Raw genomic sequence first — 21,735 nt, 5'->3', positions numbered from 1 at the left:
TGGGACACGATGCGTCACTCAGGAGGAGACGTGAAGAAAGAGAAACATCAATAATGGATTTGTCTCTAGCGTCGTCCTGCTGGAGACACGAAGGAAACAGGACGACTCGTCATAGATTTACTGTAAATGTCCATTTCCATCAGCAGCTTCTCTTCCTTTAACCAGAAAACGGTCTACATGTTCACATTCGACTGACTCTGTGGATATTTGTCATTTTGATCTGGATCTTGTCACTGTCACGTTCAATCTGAATTATAATAGTTATTCATTTCCAACTTAATGAAATCTGTCACCGAAACGAGATGACGCTCAAATGAAGCCAACGTGGATTTTACAGACATTTTAGCAGAGAGCTGCAGAACGAACCTGAAGAACCAGAGCAACTGTTCTCACACACAGAACCTCAGGAACACGTCAGGAACACGTCAGGAACACGTCAGGAACACGTCAGGAACACGTCAGGAACACGTCAGGAACACGTCAGGAACACGTCAGGAACACGTCAGGAACACGTCAGGAACACGTCAGGAACACGTCAGGAACACGTCAGGAACACGTCAGGAACACGTCAGGAACACGTCAGGAACACGTCCGGAACACGTCAGGAACATGTCAGGAACACGTCAGGAACCGTCAGGAACCGCTCAGGAACACGTCAGGAACATGTCAGGAACCGTCAGGAACACGTCAGGAACACGTCAGGAACACGTCCGGAACACGTCCGAGCTTCAGACCGTGTGTGAAAACAGCTTTAGAGAGAAAGAGTAAACCTGTGTTTCTGGAAAGTTTCTTTAAAGGTTCTAGTTTCTCTTAGAACTTGTTTCCACACAGTTTTCTCGTTTGTATTGATCATATCAGACATTTAGATCATAAGAGGAATGAAGCATCGATCCTCAGCCTCCATCCTTTCTGTCTCCACAGTGTTTACATCATCAGTTCATTCATCCATCTTTAATCAGGAGCTTCACTGTATTTTCACTCCTTTGTGTGTCACTGCCATTTCCACAGGAAGAGGAAATGACCCCCTTCAGGTTCTTCTTGTCAATTATTCAACACAAAAGGATGTAAATATTCAAAAAGCTGCTCTCACTGATTGACACGGTTGTCATGACTTAAAGACTCGTCTGAATCCAACGTGTCTCTCCTGGCTCCAGCTGTCTTTGACAGGAGGAGATTCTCAACACGTTCACCGATTCTCAGAGAATAATTCATGAATCTTGATGGAAACAATCAGACATATTATCAGGGCTGATATTTATGAGTGTGTGTGATTTGATGCAGACTGAGTCGAGTGTCGGGCCTCGGCCCAGGAAGGAGCTCGACTGTTAATGAAAGAAAACTCAACATTATTTTGTGTTTTTCACTGATCGACTGACAACAAAAGCAATTTGAATCTTAACTTGAGCTCCAGGGTTTAATGATTATTATTCCACGGTCAGTGCATTAATGTAATGTTGGAATAACTGTAAGAATTCAGGTGAAGTCGGAACAGTCAGCGACTTTAACTTTAACGTAGTGAGATAGAACGTGTTTCAACAGATTCCTCCACAATTCATGGATCTTGATGAAAATAATATTTAGAGGACTGATATTTATGAGTGTGTGATTTGGTGTTTTCTCTGTGGTGTCGTGTTCACGTCTGGTTTCCTGGTTGGAAGAAAAACACACAATTCAGAATAACGACGTCATCTTCCTGTTCCTCAAACATAATACGACATGATGGCTGAAGCTGTCGGGCACCAGCGCTCCCAGCCTGAAAGCACCTTCCCCTCCACAGCCCCTTAATAACACATCCATCACCACGACAATAACCATACAAGTGTCAACTCTCAGCGACGCCTTCGTCTGAATGAGGCTGAGAGGTTGAATGTGTCACACACGCTTCAGTTTGTGCAAAACAACAACAACCATCGAATGAACATGAAGCTGGAAGAATGAAACAAAAGCTCAGGAAGCTGTGGGATGATAAATCCGCACTTTTAAACATTTTCTTCTGTTACGTCCTTTTTATGATGAGTTGAGGAAATGACATCAAGTGTGATGATGACAGAATAGAATGGAACGGTTGTATTTGTTGAAATGTTTATATGAGCTGCCTTTGTTTCTAGAACCTGGAGAAAACCTCAGGATGGTTTATTTAGTTTTGTCCTTGATGCAGCTTCTCTGGTTTCTTCTTTCTAAATCCTCTCGAGCCGGTTTGAGGCTGAACAGATAACGTGCACGACACAATCAGGAAAATCAATCAAGGTAAAACTGGTTTTAATCCACATGTTGGTGATCGAACGTGGTTCACTCCACAGGAAACAGCTCTGTGGATTCCAACCTGCTTATTCTGATGATTAAACAAAGAGGAGCAGTGACGAAGAGGAGCAGTGACGAAGAGGAGGGAGGTGAAGGTGTCTCACACCGAGGAGGCTGCTGACTCCATTAACACCCGGAGCTCATCAACAGTAAACAACAGAAAACACACGATGCTAAATGTCATGAGCTGCAACTGGAGAACGATTCTTTAACCTCTGCACCTCAGATATCATGAGATCTTCATGTCCAGCGCCCCCTGGTGGCTGGCTGCAGTATAAGTCATTTACCCTCTACATCAAAGTAGACGTTAAATAAATGTTTGTCAAAGATGTTTCTGTCGATTCAGGTCGTTCTGATCTCACTGATGTTTGTTCACGTGTTTCTGATCAGTTTGGATTTAATTAGTTATTAATGATATGAAAACAGGCTGAGACGTCATGATTGACAGCTGACACTGACTCCTGATTGGTGGACAGACTCTGACTTCAAATGACGTCATCACCACAAATGACAGAGTTCGTCTCAAAGATATTTTTGGCTTCATTTTGGAGACGCATCCATGTCCATCTTTATTTGGTCTGAGAGAAACACGTCGTGCAAATAAAAGAAAGTTTGATCCTGGTTGAGAAGCAGCAGAAGAAAAACACGTGAACTGTGTGAAGAAGGAAAATAATCAATAGTCAACTTTCAATCAGATTAAAAAAACTTTGATTTAATTTGTGTAAATGTTTCAGAACAGATTCAGAAAACCAGACCATGACGTTCTTTAATTCTTACATCTAACCATTCATATCTATGACAGTTATGACGTGAAGTTAATTAATGTTTAGAACATTTTTCTTTTGAAAATGTTTTTAACAGACAGAAAAAAAAGATTTTCTTCCAACATTAATGGATCAATTCATAAGAAAACACCATTTACACGCTAATTAAACTTTTTCATCATGTTAATGGAACAAAATAAATAATTGAATCCACTTCGTGAAGCCTGATAACGATAAACTCGTTCAACTTTAACTCTTCTTTTTTTTTAAACAATTAAAACGGAGAATAATTACAAATTCACATCCAAAATATTCAACATTTTTCATAAAAAAGCCAAAGCGAAGTTAGGTCGTTAAATCGTCTGGAGATTTTTCAGCCATAGAATCCTGCAGTGCTGGAGAGACCCAGCAGAGGGCGCTGTGTAACAAGGTAAAACAGGAAAACAGAATCACCGTCTTTAAACTCGTCGTGTAGATGATCCGAAGGCAAAACGTGAGATTCAACGTGTTGTTTTCTATTGTTATTGTTGGAAAAATACAGGCTAGCGGTTTCCAGTTTCCGCTATTCATGCTAAGTCAACAGTCTCCGGGCTCTTACGTCATATTCACGATACAGAGCGGCGTCGTTCTTCTTGTCAAAACGTACAAACTATTCCTGAGCAGTACCCGGGCGGCCATGTTTGTCTCATTGTTTCCCATCAGACCTTTTCCAACAGATATCATCTGATGCTAATCAACTGATCAGAGCGCCCCCTGCTGGTTATGTTTTTACAGCTTGTAACAAAGCGTAACACAGTCGCCTTCAGCCGTCATGAATTCGTTCCAACAAAACTTCCACGAGCTCGACATCAGACGTGAAGGAAGCATGAAAGTTTGTCTACATCTCGTCGGCGTGCGCCGGTTTGACCGCGTCACGGCTTCTTCTTCTCGCCGCAGTCGGCTCCGCAACAAGAGCCGAGCTGTTCCCTTTTGGTTCCCCCTCCTGGGCTGTGCCATCAACATCCCCATTTTCAGGGTTTTCTATTGGTTCTTGGGGGACAAGCGCAGCTCCCTCCGGGCGCCCTGATTGGCTGAGAGCAGAAGGTGGTGACGAGGAGTCGGACTGAGCCGCCGGACTCTCGATCCCACCTTCCACCGACTGGGAGGAGGAGGAGGAGGAGGAGGAGGAGGAGGAGGGGTCTGTCAGGATGTTTCTGGAAATAACTGGAAAATAAAAAAATCCATTTATACTTATGTTTATGTGGAAGGGATAAAAAGTGGTTAACTCACAAACGCTGCTGCTACATTCATATGGAGCATTTTGTTCCTGCTGGTTTTCACAAACCTAATAAAACTGTGATTAGTTCCACAGAATATATTTTGCAGATTTGTCTCATTCTAAGCATCAGAGGATTAAAAACAACGTAAAAACAGGAAGTGATGTCGACAGGAACCAACCTCCTATCGGTCTGTAGTCGTCGTCCCCAGACGCGTGACGACGGAACGGACTGAAACTCGGCAAGATGATGAGACCGAGAGAGACGAGGATGATCTGACAACACAGAGGGTCGCGTTGCCATGACTTCACAGGACATTACATTTATTACCTGGAGACATGAGTAACACCTGGAACACACACAGACACACACACACAGACACACAGACACACACACACCTACCAGTAAGCAGGTGCTGGTCTGGGCTCCCTTACTGACCGTCTGTTTGATCAGAGACTGGAGTTGTCGAAGTTGGGTCAGAAGAGATCTGAACAGGAAACACATCAACTTTACTCACCAGACTTATTCAGACAAATCTAAAATTAAAAGTACGTCAACCAATCACCGGTCTTCAGGATATTTTTCAGGAGATCATGATCAGTCTTATCCCGTCACGTCCTCTTATCTTAATCTTATTTTAATCTTATCTTAATCTTAAATGAAACAGGAAACTGTTGCTTGAATCTGGGGATTCAAACCAAGTTTCTTCCATTTAAACTGAACAAACTGTTTGTCCATAAACTGAAACTTTAACGACATGTACTCCACATGTAGTTTGTGTAGAAACAGTCGCTGCTGAAAACAAACAGCAGCGCCCCCTGCTGGTCACAGTCCAGTGACACAGGCGTCTGAGATCTCGTCTCTGCTAATTCTATCAATAAAGACGGATTAATAATCAATGAAGATGTGATCGTACATGTTTCGTTTCTCCAGCTGCTCCACTGTCCTCTGCAGCTCCTTGTTCTGAGCCGAGCACGCTGCCGCCCTGACACACACACACACACACACACACACACACACACACACACACACACACACACACACACACACACACACACACACACACACACACACACACACACACACACACACACACACACACACAATGATGATTAAAAATCTCCTCTGCTGCCACAAGACGATAACGTCGAGCTGCTCGTCCACTGAAGCAGAGTTGGTTCAGAATCCGTCTCCTCCTGAACGTTCTCCTGACAAACTTTCCTCATCATCAATATGAGCCCGTAGAGGTGTAAATAAAGATGGTCGCTCCTCGTACCTGCCCTCCAGTCCGTCGATGTACTCCTTCCTCCTGCGGCGGCTGTCCTGAGCCGACTGCTTGTTGCGGATTTTCCTCCGAACTTTCTTCAGGACTCTTTCCTCTGCCTGGAAACAAAGTTTAGTCAAAGTTCGTCTTTGTCAGTCTTTGTCAACACCCCCCCCCCAATACAAAGTCAAAGATTTGACTCATCAGTCTGAAAACCCTTGTTCTGTTCTTAATCAGTCCGTGTGCCTGGCGTCCTCGGGGGTAAAGGTCGACCAGGACCCAGGGTCTGATTGACGTTAACATGAGACACGACAGTGAAGAGTCCATGAAACTGATGGAGGACGGGGTCGGGGCTGACCTTGGTGAGAGGAAGGTTGTTGGGCAGAGAGATTCCTTCCTGGTTCAGCAGCTTCTGCTCCTCCTCCGTCAGCTGAAGTTCCGAATACAACTGCAACCGCAGAAGAAGAATTGGTCCTCCAGGTCAAACTGAGGCTCTGAGCGGCACATGGACAAAATGTCTTGTTCATACAATGATTCAGAAATCCTCACCAGGCCGTCGTCAGAGCTGGGAGGATCCATGAAAGCCAGGCCGCCGAGGCGAGATGCGGCGACCACGGGCAGCTCGTTCACGATGCACGAGTCTGAAAACAACACCTGGGAGCTCCACTCATCTGTGCAGGAGGGAGAGAGAGGAAGTTACCATCTAAAGACAGTTCAAGTTTCTGAATAGATAAACAAACACATCAACAACTACTAAAGTAACTTTGCTGTGTGCGCTCAGATGGTTCACATGACCCTGTGACCTCACCGAGCTCGATGGAGATCACATTCTCTTGTCCAGGTTCCACCTTCACAGCTCCCAGCCCGCTGATGTCGTAAACCACCTGGTACACGGTTGCAGGGATCGGCGTGGTGGTCGCCCCAGTCACCACGGCGACACGGCTCTCGGCGACAGGATCCTCAGAGATGCCGCTGTCGCTCTCGGACGAGGGGTCTGCGGCCCGTCCGCTGCCGAACACCTCGTTTGGGTCGACGCCGTAGAGCACGTCCTCTGATTCGCTGTCGTGATTCACGGTCGCCTGAGGCAAAGCCAGATCTTCAGGTTTAAAACACATCGATACCTAACCAGCTCCATCGTAGACGTGCAGGTAACTCACACAGTCGGGGTCCACCGCCCAGTCCTGCAGGGGTTTCTCTGAGCCGCAGAACACCAGGTCGGAGCAGAACGGAGCATCGAGCTGCCAGCTGTCTGCCGCCATGCCGCCGCCGCCGCCGAGGAACTGCTCCCCGCCCTCTGCATCCATCACCTGAAAACACATTTACAAAATCCAGGTGTTCAGTTCAGACGCTGATGGAGAGGACGGCCGCCGTGAAAGGTCAAAGGTCAACAGAGTTCCGACTGAAACAACCCAACAACTACTGAGATGAATCCTGTGGACTTTACCTCCACTACCAGATTCTTACCAAAGAACTGAGTAAAGTTTGAGATGGATTCTGGGTATTTAAGACTGTTTTTGCTCTTATTCAAACATGAGCTGAAAGGTTTCTCACAAAGGGTAGAAGTACAAGGGTGTGTGTGTGTGTGTGTCTAATATCTAACACAGTAAACACCTGCAGTGAAAGTTAACACGTGAAAGTAAACACGACACAAACTGAACAACTGAATCTGACAAACCCTGGTGACGAAAGACTGGAGGAGGATATCCTGGTGGGAACACACCCACACACACCTACACACACACACACAGACACACACAGACACACACACAGCCTCTGACACTACCTGCCTCATTAGAAACCTGATAAGCTGCTAAACGTGTTTCTAGTTTCCTTTCTCTTCTTACAAACATTATTGGTGTGCTCACGCAGTAAAACCTGAACCTTAACATTCCAGTACTCTACATTACTTTATATTAAAGTACATACACAGGCAGCGGTGAAATATAACTTAGTACATTAACTTACGCACTGTACTTTGAAATTCATGATACTTAATACACTGCATCGTGAACTCATGTACTTTTTACTGCACATTTCTCCGACATGCAGTTGCAGATTACTTAACCCTGCATCATCCTGCTAGTAACGAGGAGGAAATGACAGATAAAATGTATTTAACATGAACTTTGTAATTTGGTCGATGTCCCATCTGCTAACATGGAGGAGGCAGTGTTTATGACCTGCACTGACGCCAGCCACCAGGGATCTTCTATATAAATCGTATAATAAGTGGATGTCTATATAAAATGGTTAAACTGCTTAATTTAAATCAAACACAAGAGTAAAATGCTGCTTAATCATTCGTTAATAAGTAATAATTATGTATTAATATATCAGTTTATTGATAGATTCACTTTATATTGATAAATGTACTAATTTCACTCTAAGGTTTTCTTTAAAACAACCTTCGATAGATTACTGACTAAACACACGACTGGGTAAAATATTAATTTAAACCAATACATCATAGATAAAAGTGAACAAACGCTTGATAAATATAATTTATATTGTTATTGTATCGAATGCATTAGTTTGTGTATTTGTGTTGTAACTTTTCCTTCTTTAAAATTGTAAATACAAAACAGGCACAACATAATAAATGGAAGCAGCTTGAAAAGTTGTTTAACAAAGGTGTATTACATCAATACTGAAAAAAGAAATGACCATATATATATATATATATACACACACACACACAACTTTTATCTTGTGTATTAATTTGACTGTAAATCAATTCAGTGAAGGATTAAAAACTTTCACCAGAGAAACAGAAGAGGATCAGTCACAGTTTAACTTTTCTTGTTATTGAGCTGAAGTTTGATTTCTTCTTCTTTTTGACTCGATTCAATCCAGACTGAAGCGGGACGGAACTTACCGTCAATCACTCGGTGTGTGGCCGGTTCCGGTTCACGGTCTCCGGTTCTTCATCACACAGCGGCTCCGACAACACGGAGCTCTGTTCCGGGGACAGTCAGCAGAGAGCAGCCGGCGGAGGAGCCTCCAGTTCCGGGGACAGTCAGCAGAGAGCAGCCGGCGGAGGAGCGTCCTGTTCCGGGTCGAGTCTCAACAACGTCACGGTTCGTTTCTCCGGGTCTTCTCCGCCAGAGCTGCGAGAAGACCCGCCCCCTACTCTATCTCTGATTGGTTACAGTTAGGTAAGCAGGGCGGTGATTGGATAGTCAGAGTCAAAACACGAGGGTAAACCAATCAGAGACAGGCAGGGATTCACCTTCTTCTTCTTCTACGCTACACCTGAGTAATTCTCAGTGATGCTGCCCCCTACCGTCTGTCAATGTTGCTTGTCTAACCCTAAACTGAACTTAAACCTAGAACACAAGTAGATTTAATGATTGACATGAAGACTGGATTTCGGTCCCATAATGTCAGTGTAAATAGATTTAGTTCCCACAACACAAAACCACTGCTGGGAAATCGGCCTCATAGCGTTTCCTCACTGATGTTCACTGATGTTCAGGTTCACAACAAAACCTTGATGAATTCTTTTTGAGAAGTGAAACGTGTCAAAGTTAAAGTTCAACAACCAAGAAGTGACTCAAACCACATCAAGACAGTTTTGTTAAAAAAGGTAGAATTTTAATCAGGAAGTAAACGACTGTTAATCTATGAATGTGAAAAGTGTAAATGATGTTTGACAGAAAATCACCAAAGGGAACGAACAAATCCAAAATCCACAATAAAAAAGGTTTGACTGTTTTCAGCTTCAAGACAATTAATTACAAATGTTTAAATCAAAAATAACTTAATCTAATAAGAAACACACATTTTTATCCAAAAATAAAAATGAGTCAAAAGCAAAGATCAGGTTTGTAAAAATGTGTTTTAAATAAAAACAAACACAAAAACACATGAATTCTTACAATGTCCAATATTGTAACCTGCAAAACTGCTTATATTTGAAGCCAAATGCATCAAGTCAAATTATAGAATTAATGAATCAAACATTTTCTAACAGAGCAGTTGTTTAATTCAGATTTTCTGATACAAACTCTTGTATGAAGTCGACTTCACTGAAGAAAACTACACAACAGTTTGTAAAGTTGAAGAAATGTTGGTTTTTCCACTTGTTTTGAAAAAATTTCCTTTTTTTATTTGTTAAAATTTTTTTTCCTACCTTGCTTTGGACTCGAGCAGAGAGCATTAAAAAAGATGAACGATGTGGAGGTAACGTGAAACATTCATAATAATAAAAAACAATCATGTAGAAAACTGTTTTTTATGAAAACAAACAGAACTAATGAAACAAACTTTTCAGTCCTTTGTGCTGAACTCTTCTTCTCTTGTGAAGTTTCACGACTTCCTGATCTTCATGTGATGAGCTGTGAGAGAACGGTCACAACACCAACATCAAACCAACTTCTATACACTTCACTGGGGCTTTTTTACGACTGCCTTAAAATTCTTGAACATAAAAAATATATGTTATAAATAAGTTTAAGTTGAGAAGAGTGGATTAATTAATTATATATATATGCGTGTGTGTTCAGATACTCACAGATTTGACTGTCTGTTTGATGTAGTCCTTTTTGCTGCTCAGGTCGTGGTCTGGGAAGCTGTCAAACACCTGAAAGTGTTGTAATTATTTGATGACTTATTCATTTAAAATGAATTTGAAATGTGCAGGATGTAAAGATAGCTCTGCTCCTTTCTCAGGCCTGTGAGCGGAGGCGGCCTCTCACCCTCTGACAGATCTGTTTCATGGTCATCTCCTCCAGATTCGCCTCCTTCAGCAAACTCTGGACCGTGTCCTTCAGCTGTCCGTCGGTCGGGGCTTTCTTGATCATCTTGATGAGCGGCTCGTCGTCGTCTGAACTGTCGTCTGCTGCACGTGAAAACACAAAGCTGTGATGAGGCCGACTGTGGAAATGGTCTGTTACTTACACTGACAGGTGATTCACACTCATCTTTTTCTATCACCAGGTAGATGATCAGCTTTAAAGAACCAACACGTTTAGATCAGATCCCTCTCACCTGTGTTCGTGTTGTTTTTGCGGTTGCTGCTGCTGTCGGCCTTCTTTGTCTTGGCCGCAGGTTTGACCACAGCAGGCTTCTTCTTTTTGGGCTGTAAAACAAAATTATTTATTAAACTGTCAGGGCGTAGCAGAGAAAATTACTTATACATGAACATTTAAAGCAATTTTATTAAAATACTGCTGGTATTAATTAACAGTTTCTACTAAAAGAAATATGTAAAGTAAAAATGTCATCAAATAGTGGTACTTATCAGCTTGAACAATGTGGAGTTTGGGCCTAAACAAAATTCCATTAACCAAAAATTTTACACAATTGTTGGAAAGTGAATGAAACATTTCCCAGAGGATCAGAACACAAACATTCCAGTTTTGTGCTTGGGTCGGAAAATCTCACATCATAATCATCCTCGTCTTCGTCAGCAGAATGCTCCGACTTGTCGGACTGGTCTTCCTCTTTCTCTGACAGTTTCTCCTCCATGTCTGATCCCTCAGCCTCAGCCGACGCCCCCACCTTCTCATCCTCCTCCTCATCATCCTCGTCACTGCTAGAGTAAATGAGCATGGCTTTGGACCTTTTGGGACTGGGCGAGCTCATGGGTTTGGATTTGCTCTTTTTCTTGGTCGGTGTCTTCGAGTTGTCGCCCGACAGTTTCCTCTTTGACGTCCTCTTCTTCTTCGCAGGGCGACGCTGCCGAGACACAAACAGAAGCTTCAGAATCTAAACTTTAAGGTTTGAAACTACAAGATAAACTTTACTTAAAACTTCAACATTGAAATTAAATGTATTTCATCATAAGAAAATAAAAACACTATTTATTGTCACTGTATCATGTTTTAACAAGCAATGATTCCTTTAGTTCACCTTCCCACTGTTTTTAGGTGCAATGAGGAAAGTCATGATCCTGTCGACCAGATCCATGTAAGCTCCGTTCTTCTTCAGATCCAAAACACCACAGACAACTTTCAGCTTTTTGTTGTTGAAATTTGAATTTCTGCATCAAAAGAACAGAAGAAAACATGAAGCTCATTGTTCACCTTCAGCAATTAAAACAAATCTTTAAATAGATGTAGTTATTCATTTCCATAGAAAGTCATTTGTCATTGTAAAGACAGTCTATTGTCGGTTTATATCAACACAGTTTGAAGGATGGAGAATGTTTCCGCTTTCATTCCCAGAGTTGAAAAGTAATGCTGAGTTGTAGATCAGGTAAAGCTCACTGAGCCTCGGATTCAACCAGATGAAAGTTTCTACACAGAAACTTACTTGCAGAGCTTGTCTCGTTTTTGGATGTACTGTTCACTGTCGCCATCGAAACCAAATCCGTTAAACAGACGCAAGTTCTTCTTTATTGTGGCTATCTGTTGAAAGAGCAAAGAGATCATCCTTAAATAAACTGGGACTGAAAGTGACCGAAGGTGAAAAGGTTTCATCTCGACGGCTGCGGATGTTCGTACCTTTCCCAGTCTGTCGAACAGGATGGCGTGAAGAGGTTTCAGATCAGCTGGCTTCATCTTGGTGAGCTGGAAGCTGGTGTGTGGAATGTCTCCCAATTTATCTCCACTACCTGAAAAGATGTGAAGTCAAAAGAACGTCAGTATTATATCTGTAAATATCCGGATAGCTCCTCTTTAAATAACAAATATTCATCTCCAGGAATGAAGCCATGTCTCTCATAGTTGAATATTCACCATCTTCAATCTTGAGCTTCTCCATTGGGTGCCTGGAAATTGAACCTCTCGATGGTTTTCTTTGGCCGCTTGCCCTCGATGATGTCACCAACAACTGTAACGAGGATGAAAAACAGAAAGTAAACAATAGAGATGTTCCACAACCAACACCAGCATCAAACATGCATCCGATGCTGCCGTAAATGGCGAGTCGCACATTAGCGAGTATGTGAATCTATGTTTCACTGATGTGATACCACGTCTTTAATGCATTTTAGTACTTTCACCAACTACTGTTTTTAGAGCGGTGAAGAAGTTTAACATCTAAAGCAAACTGAGCCACAGACTAAACTATGACGACCAGTGACAGCTCCTGTATGAACTGATTCGTTTCAGGTTTCACCACCACAGAAGAATCAGCTGTTGTGTCAAACGTGTCTTTACCGGATGCTTTGACACGACTCATGTTCACACTGGAAAGCTCTTCCTGCGACGTCTCCTGCTGGTCCTCCACTTGCTCCTCGGACACTGCAGAGCTGTCCACGGCTTCCTCCACCACTTCACTCATGTCTGCCTCCGTCCGTCTGAGTGTCAACGTGTCCTGACGGGAGGAAGACAAACGGGTTGACAGAGACTTGTATCCAGATGTGTACCAACAAGCACACAGAGGATTTCATAGAGTTCAACTTCTCTGTAGACTGTAAATACAAGTTTATACCAACAATCTGGATTAATATGTGAAAACTGCAGGAAGTATCTGCCGCCGTTGTAAGTATTATCTATTACATATTGAAATACTTATTGGACAGCAGCAGCCAACTAAATGCTTGTAAATCAAAGATCCACCTTCTCTCTCCTTCTTCTTCACAATAAACGTCGGAGTTGATTCGCGCGCTCAAACTTGCCCCCGGTTCAAAGCGGTTAGCTCCTGTTAGCCCGCCATCCCACTGCGGAGAGAACTACAACTCCCACACTCCCCCCCGGGCCGCTGCGGCGTGTGTGTGTGCGCGCTCCTCACCCGGTGCTGACCGTTTCCCGGTGACTTTCAGAACCGAACCCGGTGTCGGTGTGTGTCTGCGCGGAGCTCCGTGTTGTTAGCTCCGTGTTGTTACCCGCCTCCTGCTAGCGCGGACTTCTTCTTCTCCTGGGGATTAATGGCGGCTGGCGAACAACTCATCGGTGCATTACCGCCACCGTCTGGAGGAGGAGGAGAGTGCAGCGGTAGATTGGCACTAAAGTAAAGTTCAGATGAAACTTTATTGATCCACACTTGTTACAGCAGCAGCTCAGGATGAAGAGACAAGAGAATCAAACCAACAAGAAAAGACAAGAGAATCAAATCATTCAATGTGACTATGTACAAAGTAAAACCTTTCACTGATGGTTTTTATAGAACTTTATAAGTAAAGTGCAGTGACACAGGATGATTGCACGAGCACCTACATGTTTTTGAATGCTGTACCAATGTGTTCCTGTGTAATTTAAATCTCTGTATTCTTGCCATGTTTTGTGACTGTATTCGTTAATGATAGTTTTGCTTAATGGTGCCTGTACGTCGTTGTTTTGCCAAAATATCTGCCTTCTCATTCCCTTCCACTCCCACGTGAGCAGGAACCCGTAGGAAGGAGATATTCAACCCTCTCTGATATAAATTTAATTATTGCATATATAATAATAAAACAACAACAATCACCCATTAAATATGTTTCTCTACTAATAATATTTCCATTCGTAGCGAAAGTTGTATTTTATAGCCTATTTTATTTTGTTTTCATTTTCATGTTCTCTTGCTGACGTCATTCTGAGTCTCTGCTGCTGTAACAACTGTAACGGACCAATGACGATTATCTTATTTTATTATAGATGTGGAGTTAGTTACTGTTGTCTAACTGTGACAGAGTCTCTGAAACATTCCGCTCGTGAGTGTTCATATTTCAAAACTGGAAAAGTGATTCCAGAAGTTTGCAGTTATTTTATCTCCAGCATCTATTCATGCATTGTTTGTGGAGTTCATGTGGACATTTCATTCTGTAAAACGTGAGGAAGACATGAAGCTTTCAGATTTTAAATATCCACCTGGACGTCGTCCTGTCTGTATTGCCCCCTGGTGGCTGGCTGCAATATCTGTCATAAACCCTGCCACCTCCATGTTAGCAGATGGGACATGGACCAAACTAAAACATCTAAGTAGACGTTAAATAAATGTTTGTAAAGATGTTTCTGTCATTTCAGGTCGTTCTTATCTCTCTGATGTTTGTTCAGTTGATCAGTTTGGTTTGAATTTGTTATTTGATGATATAAAAACAGTCTCATCTGTCAATCATGACGTATGACATGGTTGGTCAGGTTTGGGACCTCGACCCACGGCTCCACAATCAGAGATATTTTGGCTTCCTTCATGTACATGGGACGAGTGTCGTCCATCTTTATACGGTCTGCAACAACAACCCTCAAACAGTGTGAAGGTCTTCGTGACATTAATCTCCCTCCATATTTTCCTCCACAACATTTTAAACCGGCTGAGCGAATCACAGAGCAGAAGTGATGCTCCAGGAGCTGCTGCCTCCTCCAGACCCGACTGATGACACGAGTTTTATCTCCTGTTGACAAAGACTGATCAAACTTTATTCAAACCATCTCCGTCAGCAATGAATAAAAACACAGGGACATGTTTGGATTTTAATCAAGAAAATGTGGAGCCGGCGGAGGAGCCTCCAGTTCCGGGGACAGTCAGCAAAGAGCAGCCGACGGAGGAGTCTCCTGTTCCGGGGACAGTCAGCAGAGAGCAGCCGGCGGAGGAGTCTCCTGTTCCGGGGAAAGTCAGCAGAGAGCAGCCGGCGGAGGAGCCTCCTGTTCCGGGGACAGTCAGCAGAGAGCAGCCGGCGGAGGAGCCTCCTGTTCCGGGGAAAGTCAGCAGAGAGCAGCCGGCGGAGGAGTCTCCTGTTCCGGGGAAAGTCAGCAGAGAGCAGCCGGCGGAGGAGCCTCCAGTTCCGGGGACAGTCAGCAGAGAGCAGCCGGCGGAGGAGTCTCCTGTTCCGGGAAAGTCAGCAGAGAGCAGCCAACGGAGGAGCCTCCTGTTCCGGGGACAGTCAGCAGAGAGCAGCCGGCGGAGGAGCCTCCAGTTCCGGGGACAGTCAGCAGAGAGCAGCCGGCGGAGGAGCCTCCAGTTCCGGGGACAGTCAGCAGAGAGCAGCCGACGGAGGAGCCTCCTGTTCCGGGGACAGTCAGCAGAGAGCAGCCGGCGGAGGAGCCTCCAGTTCCGGGGACAGTCAGCAGAGAGCAGCCGGCGGAGGAGCCTCCAGTTCCGGGGACAGTCAGCAGAGAGCAGCCGGCGGAGGAGCCTCCTGTTCCGTGTCGAGTCTCAACAACGTCACGGTTCGTTTCTCCGGGTCTTCTCCGCCAGAGCTGCGAGAAGACCCGCCCCCTACTCTATCTCTGATTGGTTAGAGTTAGGTAAGCAGGGCGGTGATTGGATAGTCAGAGTCAAAACACGAGGGTAAACCAATCAGAGACAGGCAGGGATTCACCTTCTTCTTCGCTACACCTGAGTAATTCTCAGTGATGCTGCCCCCTACCGTCTGTCAATGTTGCTTGTCTAACCCTAAACTGAACTTAAACCTAGAACACAAGTAGATTTAATGATTGACATGAAGACTGGATTTCGGTCCCATAATGTCAGTGTAAATAGATTTAGTTCCCACAACACAAAACCACTGCTGGGAAATCGGCCTCATAGCGTTTCCTCACTGATGTTCACTGATGTTCAGGTTCACAACAAAACCTTGAATTCTTTTTGAAAAGTGAAACGTGTCAAAGTTAAAGTTCAACAACCAAGAAGTGACTCAAACCACATCAAGACAGTTTTGTTAAAAAAGGTAGAATTTTATTCAGGAAGTAAACGACTGTTAATCTATGAATGTGAAAAGTGTAAATGATGTTTGACAGAAAATCACCAAAGGGAACGAACAAATCCAAAATCCACAATAAAAAGGTTTGACTGTTTTCAGCTTCAAGACAATTAATTACAAATGTTTAAATCAAAAATAACTTAATCTAATAAGAAACACACACATTTTTATCCAAAAATAAAAATGAGTCAAAAGCAAAGATCAGGTTTGTAAAAATGTGTTTTAAATAAAAACAAACACAAAAACACATGAATTCTTACAATGTCCAATATTGTAACCTGCAAAACTGCTTATATTTGAAGCCAAATGCATCAAGTCAAATTATAGAATTAATGAATCAAACATTTTCTAACAGAGCAGTTGTTTAATTCAGATTTTCTGATACAAACTCTTGTATGAAGTCGACTTCACTGAAGAAAACTACACAACAGTTTGTAAAGTTGAAGAAATGTTGGTTTTTCCACTTGTTTTTAAAAATTGTCCTTTTTTTATTGGTTAAAATTTTTTTTCCTACTTTGCTTTGGACTCGAGCAGAGAGCATTAAAAAAGATGAACGATGTGGAGGTAACGTGAAACATTCATAATAATAAAAAACAATCATGTAGAAAACTGTTTTTTATGAAAACAAACAGAACTAATGAAACAAACTTTTCAGTCCTTTGTGCTGAACTCTTCTTCTCTTGTGAAGTTTCACGACTTCCTGATCTTCATGTGATGAGCTGTGAGAGAACGGTCACAACACCAACATCAAACCAACTTCTATACACTTCACTGGGGCTTTTTTACGACTGCCTTAAAATTCTTGAACATAAAAAATATATGTTATAAATAAGTTTAAGTTGAGAAGAGTGGATTAATTAATTATATATATATATGCGTGTGTGTTCAGATACTCACAGATTTGACTGTCTGTTTGATGTAGTCCTTTTTGCTGCTCAGGTCGTGGTCTGGGAAGCTGTCAAACACCTGAAAGTGTTGTAATTATTTGATGACTTATTCATTTAAAATGAATTTGAAATGTGCAGGATGTAAAGATAGCTCTGCTCCTTTCTCAGGCCTGTGAGCGGAGGCGGCCTCTCACCCTCTGACAGATCTGTTTCATGGTCATCTCCTCCAGATTCGCCTCCTTCAGCAAACTCTGGACCGTGTCCTTCAGCTGTCCGTCGGTCGGGGCTTTCTTGATCATCTTGATGAGCGGCTCGTCGTCGTCTGAACTGTCGTCTGCTGCACGTGAAAACACAAAGCTGTGATGAGGCCGACTGTGGAAATGGTCTGTTACTTACACTGACAGGTGATTCACACTCATCTTTTTCTATCACCAGGTAGATGATCAGCTTTAAAGAACCAACACGTTTAGATCAGATCCCTCTCACCTGTGTTCGTGTTGTTTTTGCGGTTGCTGCTGCTGTCGGCCTTCTTTGTCTTGGCCGCAGGTTTGACCACAGCAGGCTTCTTCTTTTTGGGCTGTAAAACAAAATTATTTATTAAACTGTCAGGGCGTAGCAGAGAAAATTACTTATACATGAACATTTAAAGCAATTTTATTAAAATACTGCTGGTATTAATTAACAGTTTCTACTAAAAGAAATATGTAAAGTAAAAATGTCATCAAATAGTGGTACTTATCAGCTTGAACAATGTGGAGTTTGGGCCTAAAAAAAATTCCATTAACCAAACATTTTACACAATTGTTGGAAAGTGAATGAAACATTTCCCAGAGGATCAGAACACAAACATTCCAGTTTTGTGCTTGGGTCGGAAAATCTCACATCATAATCATCATCCTCCTCGTCGTCATCCTCGTCACTGCTAGAGTAAATGCCGCTGGCTTTGGACTTGCGTCCTGCTTTGGACTTTTTGGGACTGGACGAGCTCATGGGTTTGGATTTGCTCTTTTTCTTGGTCGGTGTCTTCGAGTTGTCGCCCGACAGTTTCCTCTTGGACGTCCTCTTCTTCTTCGCAGGGCGACGCTGCCGAGACACAAACAGAAGATTCAGAATCTAAACTTTAAGGTTTGAAACTACAAGATAAACTTTACTTAAAACTTCAACATTGAAATTAAATGTATTTCATCATAAGAAAATAAAAACACTATTTATTGTCACTGTATCATGTTTTAACAAGCAATGATTCCTTTAGTTCACCTTCCCACTGTTTTTAGGTGCAATGAGGAAAGTCATGATCCTGTCGACCAGATCCATGTAAGCTCCGTTCTTCTTCAGATCCAAAACACCACAGACAACTTTCAGCTTTTTGTTGTTGAAATTTGAATTTCTGCATCAAAAGAACAGAAGAAAACATGAAGCTCATTGTTCACCTTCAGCAATTAAAACAAATCTTTAAATAGATGTAGTTATTCATTTCCATAGAAAGTCATTTGTCATTGTAAAGACAGTCTATTGTCGGTTTATATCAACACAGTTTGAAGGATGGAGAATGTTTCCGCTTTCATTCCCAAAGTTGAAAAGTAATGCTGAGTTGTAGATCAGGTAAAGCTCACTGAGCCTCGGATTCAACCAGATGAAAGTTTCTACACAGAAACTTACTTGAAGCTTGTCTCGTTTTTGATGTACTGTTCACTGTCGCCATCGAAACCAAATCCGTTAAACAGACGCAAGTTCTTCTTTATTGTGGCCATCTGTTGAAAGAGCAAAGAGATCATCCTTAAATAAACTGGGACTGAAAGTGACCGAAGGTGAAAAGGTTTCATCTCGACGGCTGCGGATGTTCGTACCTTTCCCAGTCTGTCGAACAGGATGGCGTGAAGAGGTTTCAGATCAGCTGGCTTCATCTTGGTGAGCTGGAAGCTGGTGCGTGGAATGTCTCCCAATTTATCTCCACTACCTGAAAAGATGTGAAGTCAAAAGAACGTCAGTATTATATCTGTAAATATCCGGATAGCTCCTCTTTAAATAACAAATATTCATCTCCAGGAATGAAGCCATGTCTCTCATAGTTGAATATTCACCATCTTCAATCTTGAGCTTCTCCATTTCCTTGGGTGCCTGGAAATTGAACCTCTCAGGTTTTCTTGGCCGCTTGCCCTCGATGATGTCACCAACAACTGTAACGAGGATGAAAACAGAAAGTAAACAATAGAGATGTTCCACAACCAACACCAGCATCAAACATGCATCCGATGCTGCCGTAAATGGCGAGTGTACATTAGCGAGTATGTGAATCTATGTTTCACTGATGTGATACCACGTCTTTAATGCATTTTAGTACTTTCACCAACTACTGTTTTTAGAGCGGTGAAGAAGTTTAACATCTAAAGCAAACTGAGCCACAGACTAAACTATGACGACCAGTGACAGCTCCTGTATGAACTGATTCGTTTCAGGTTTCACCACCACAGAAGAATCAGCTGTTGTGTCAAACGTGTCTTTACCGGATGCTTTGACACGACTCATGTTCACACTGGAAAGCTCTTCCTGCGACGTCTCCTGCTGGTCCTCCACTTGCTCCTCGGACACTGCAGAGCTGTCCACGGCTTCCTCCACCACTTCACTCATGTCTGCCTCCGTCCGTCTGAGTGTCAACGTGTCCTGACGGGAGGAAGACAAACGGGTTGACAGAGACTTGTATCCAGATGTGTACCAACAAGCACACAGAGGATTTCATAGAGTTCAACTTCTCTGTAGACTGTAAATACAAGTTTATACCAACAATCTGGATTAATATGTGAAAACTGCAGGAAGTATCTGCCGCCGTTGTAAGTATTATCTATTACATATTGAAATACTTATTGACAGCAGCAGCCAACTAAATGCTTGTAAATCAAAGATCCACCTTCTCTCTCCTTCTTCTTCACAATAAACGTCGGAGTTGATTCGCGCGCTCAAACTTGCCCCCGGTTCAAAGCGGTTAGCTCCTGTTAGCCCGCCATCCCACTGCGGAGAGAACTACAACTCCCACACTCCCCCCCGGGCCGCTGCGGCGTGTGTGTGTGCGCGCTCCTCACCCGGTGCTGACCGTTTCCCGGTGACTTTCAGAACCGAACCCGGTGTCGGTGTGTGTCTGCGCGGAGCTCCGTGTTGTTAGCTCCGTGTTGTTACCCGCCTCCTGCTAGCGCGGACTTCTTCTTCTCCTGGGGATTAATGGCGGCTGGCGAACAACTCATCGGCGCATTACCGCCACCGTCTGGGGAGGAGGAGAGTGCAGCGGTAGATTGGCACTAAAGTAAAGTTCAGATGAAACTTTATTGATCCACACTTGTTACAGCAGCAGCTCAGGATGAAGAGACAAGAGAATCAAACCAACAAGAAAAGACAAGAGAATCAAATCATTCAATGTGACTATGTACAAAGTAAAACCTTTCACTGATGGTTTTTATAGAACTTTATAAGTAAAGTACAGTGACACAGGATGATTGCACGAGCACCTACATGTTTTTGAATGCTGTACCAATGTGTTCCTGTGTAATTTAAATCTCTGTATTCTTGCCATGTTTTGTGACTGTATTCGTTAATGATAGTTTTGCTTAATGGTGCCTGTACGTTGTTGTTTTGCCAAAATATCTGCCTTCTCATTCCCTTCCACTCCCACGTGAGCAGGAACCCGTAGGAAGGAGATATTCAACCCTCTCTGATATAAATTTAATTATTGCATATATAATAATAAAACAACAACAATCACCCATTAAATATGTTTCTCTACTAATAATATTTCCATTCGTAGTGAAAGTTGTATTTTATAGCCTATTTTATTTTGTTTTCATTTTCATGTTCTCTTGCTGACGTCATTCTGAGTCTCTGCTGCTGTAACAACTGTAACGGACCAATGACGATTATCTTATTTTATTATAGATGTGGAGTTAGTTACTGTTGTCTAACTGTGACAGAGTCTCTGAAACATTCCGCTCGTGAGTGTTCATATTTCAAAACTGGAAAAGTGATTCCAGAAGTTTTCAGTTATTTTATCTGCAGCATCTATTCATTCATTGTTTGTGGAGTTCATGTGGACATTTCATTCTGTAAAACGTGAGGAAGACATGAAGCTTTCAGATTTTAAATATCCACCTGGACGTCGTCCTGTCTGCATTGCCCCCTGGTGGCTGGCTGCAATATCTGTCATGAACTCTTTCACCTCCATGTTAGCAGATGGGACATGGACCAAACTAAAACATCTAAGTAGACGTTAAATAAATGTTTGTAAAGATGTTTCTGTCATTTCAGGTCGTTCTTATCTCACTGATGTTTGTTCAGTTGATCAGTTTGGTTTGAATTTGTTATTTGATGATATAAAAACAGTCTCATCTGTCAATCATGACGTATGACATGGTTGGTAAGGTTTGGGACTCCGACCCACGGCCCCACAATCAGAGATATTTTGGCTTCCTTCATGTACATGGGACGAGTGTCGCCCATCTTTATACGGTCTGCAACAACAACCTCAAACAGTGTGACGGGCTTCGTGACATTAATCTCCCTATATTTTCCTCCACAACATTTTAAACCGGCACAGCGAATCACAGAGCAGAGAAGTGATGCTCCAGGAGCTGCTGCCTCCTCCAGACCCGACTGATGACACGAGTTTTATCTCCTGTTGACAAAGACTGATCAAACTTTATTCAAACCATCT

The 21,735-nt window shown here is 42.8% G+C and overlaps 2 protein-coding genes across 2 annotated transcripts; both read right to left on the bottom strand.

Annotated features, from left to right (window-relative positions):
- Positions 1 to 2,992: 2,992 nt before the first annotated feature.
- Positions 2,993 to 8,675, bottom strand: creb3l4 (cAMP responsive element binding protein 3-like 4). Its single transcript, XM_035162900.2, has 10 exons — positions 8,461 to 8,675; positions 6,743 to 6,892; positions 6,394 to 6,664; positions 6,135 to 6,256; positions 5,944 to 6,033; positions 5,598 to 5,704; positions 5,238 to 5,306; positions 4,724 to 4,808; positions 4,503 to 4,596; positions 2,993 to 4,268 (listed from the first exon to the last, which is right to left on the bottom strand). Exons 2-10 carry the CDS (start codon positions 6,887 to 6,889, stop codon positions 3,943 to 3,945), a joined length of 1,311 nt encoding a protein of 436 aa, XP_035018791.1. The 5' UTR covers positions 6,890 to 6,892; positions 8,461 to 8,675; the 3' UTR covers positions 2,993 to 3,942.
- A 482-nt stretch (positions 8,676 to 9,157) lies between these two features.
- LOC118113324 lies at positions 9,158 to 20,274 on the bottom strand. The gene is given in 23 exon segments (XM_047340866.1): positions 9,158 to 9,922; positions 10,099 to 10,167; positions 10,283 to 10,425; positions 10,575 to 10,665; positions 10,971 to 11,264; positions 11,439 to 11,568; positions 11,841 to 11,935; positions 12,032 to 12,141; positions 12,266 to 12,288; positions 12,290 to 12,359; positions 12,689 to 12,845; positions 14,994 to 15,274; positions 15,316 to 15,588; positions 17,046 to 17,118; positions 17,234 to 17,376; positions 17,526 to 17,616; positions 17,922 to 18,122; positions 18,297 to 18,426; positions 18,699 to 18,790; positions 18,887 to 18,996; positions 19,121 to 19,216; positions 19,544 to 19,700; positions 20,117 to 20,274. Coding segments are annotated over 22 exon segments (2,808 nt in total). The 5' UTR covers positions 19,668 to 19,700; positions 20,117 to 20,274; the 3' UTR covers positions 9,158 to 9,910.
- Positions 20,275 to 21,735: the final 1,461 nt, after the last annotated feature.

This window comes from Hippoglossus stenolepis, chromosome 8 (assembly GCF_022539355.2).
Source record: "Hippoglossus stenolepis isolate QCI-W04-F060 chromosome 8, HSTE1.2, whole genome shotgun sequence".
In the NCBI taxonomy this organism is placed as follows: Eukaryota; Metazoa; Chordata; class Actinopteri; order Pleuronectiformes; family Pleuronectidae; genus Hippoglossus; species Hippoglossus stenolepis.
Note: the sequence above shows the minus strand (reverse complement) of the source record. Positions and strands in the feature narration are given on the sequence as shown.

Excerpts from the sequence above, each read along its gene's own strand:
- creb3l4 (XM_035162900.2), bottom strand. The coding sequence starts at position 6,889 with ATGGATGCAGAGGGCGGGGAGCAGTTCCTCGGCGGCGGCGGCGGCATG. Across the intron at positions 6,257-6,393 it reads TGTGATCTCCATCGAGCTCG|ATGAGTGGAGCTCCCAGGTG; the intron begins GTGAGGTCACAG and ends CCTCCTGCACAG. Across the intron at positions 4,809-5,237 it reads CAGCTGGAGAAACGAAACAT|ATCTCTTCTGACCCAACTTC; the intron begins GTACGATCACAT and ends TTTCCTGTTCAG.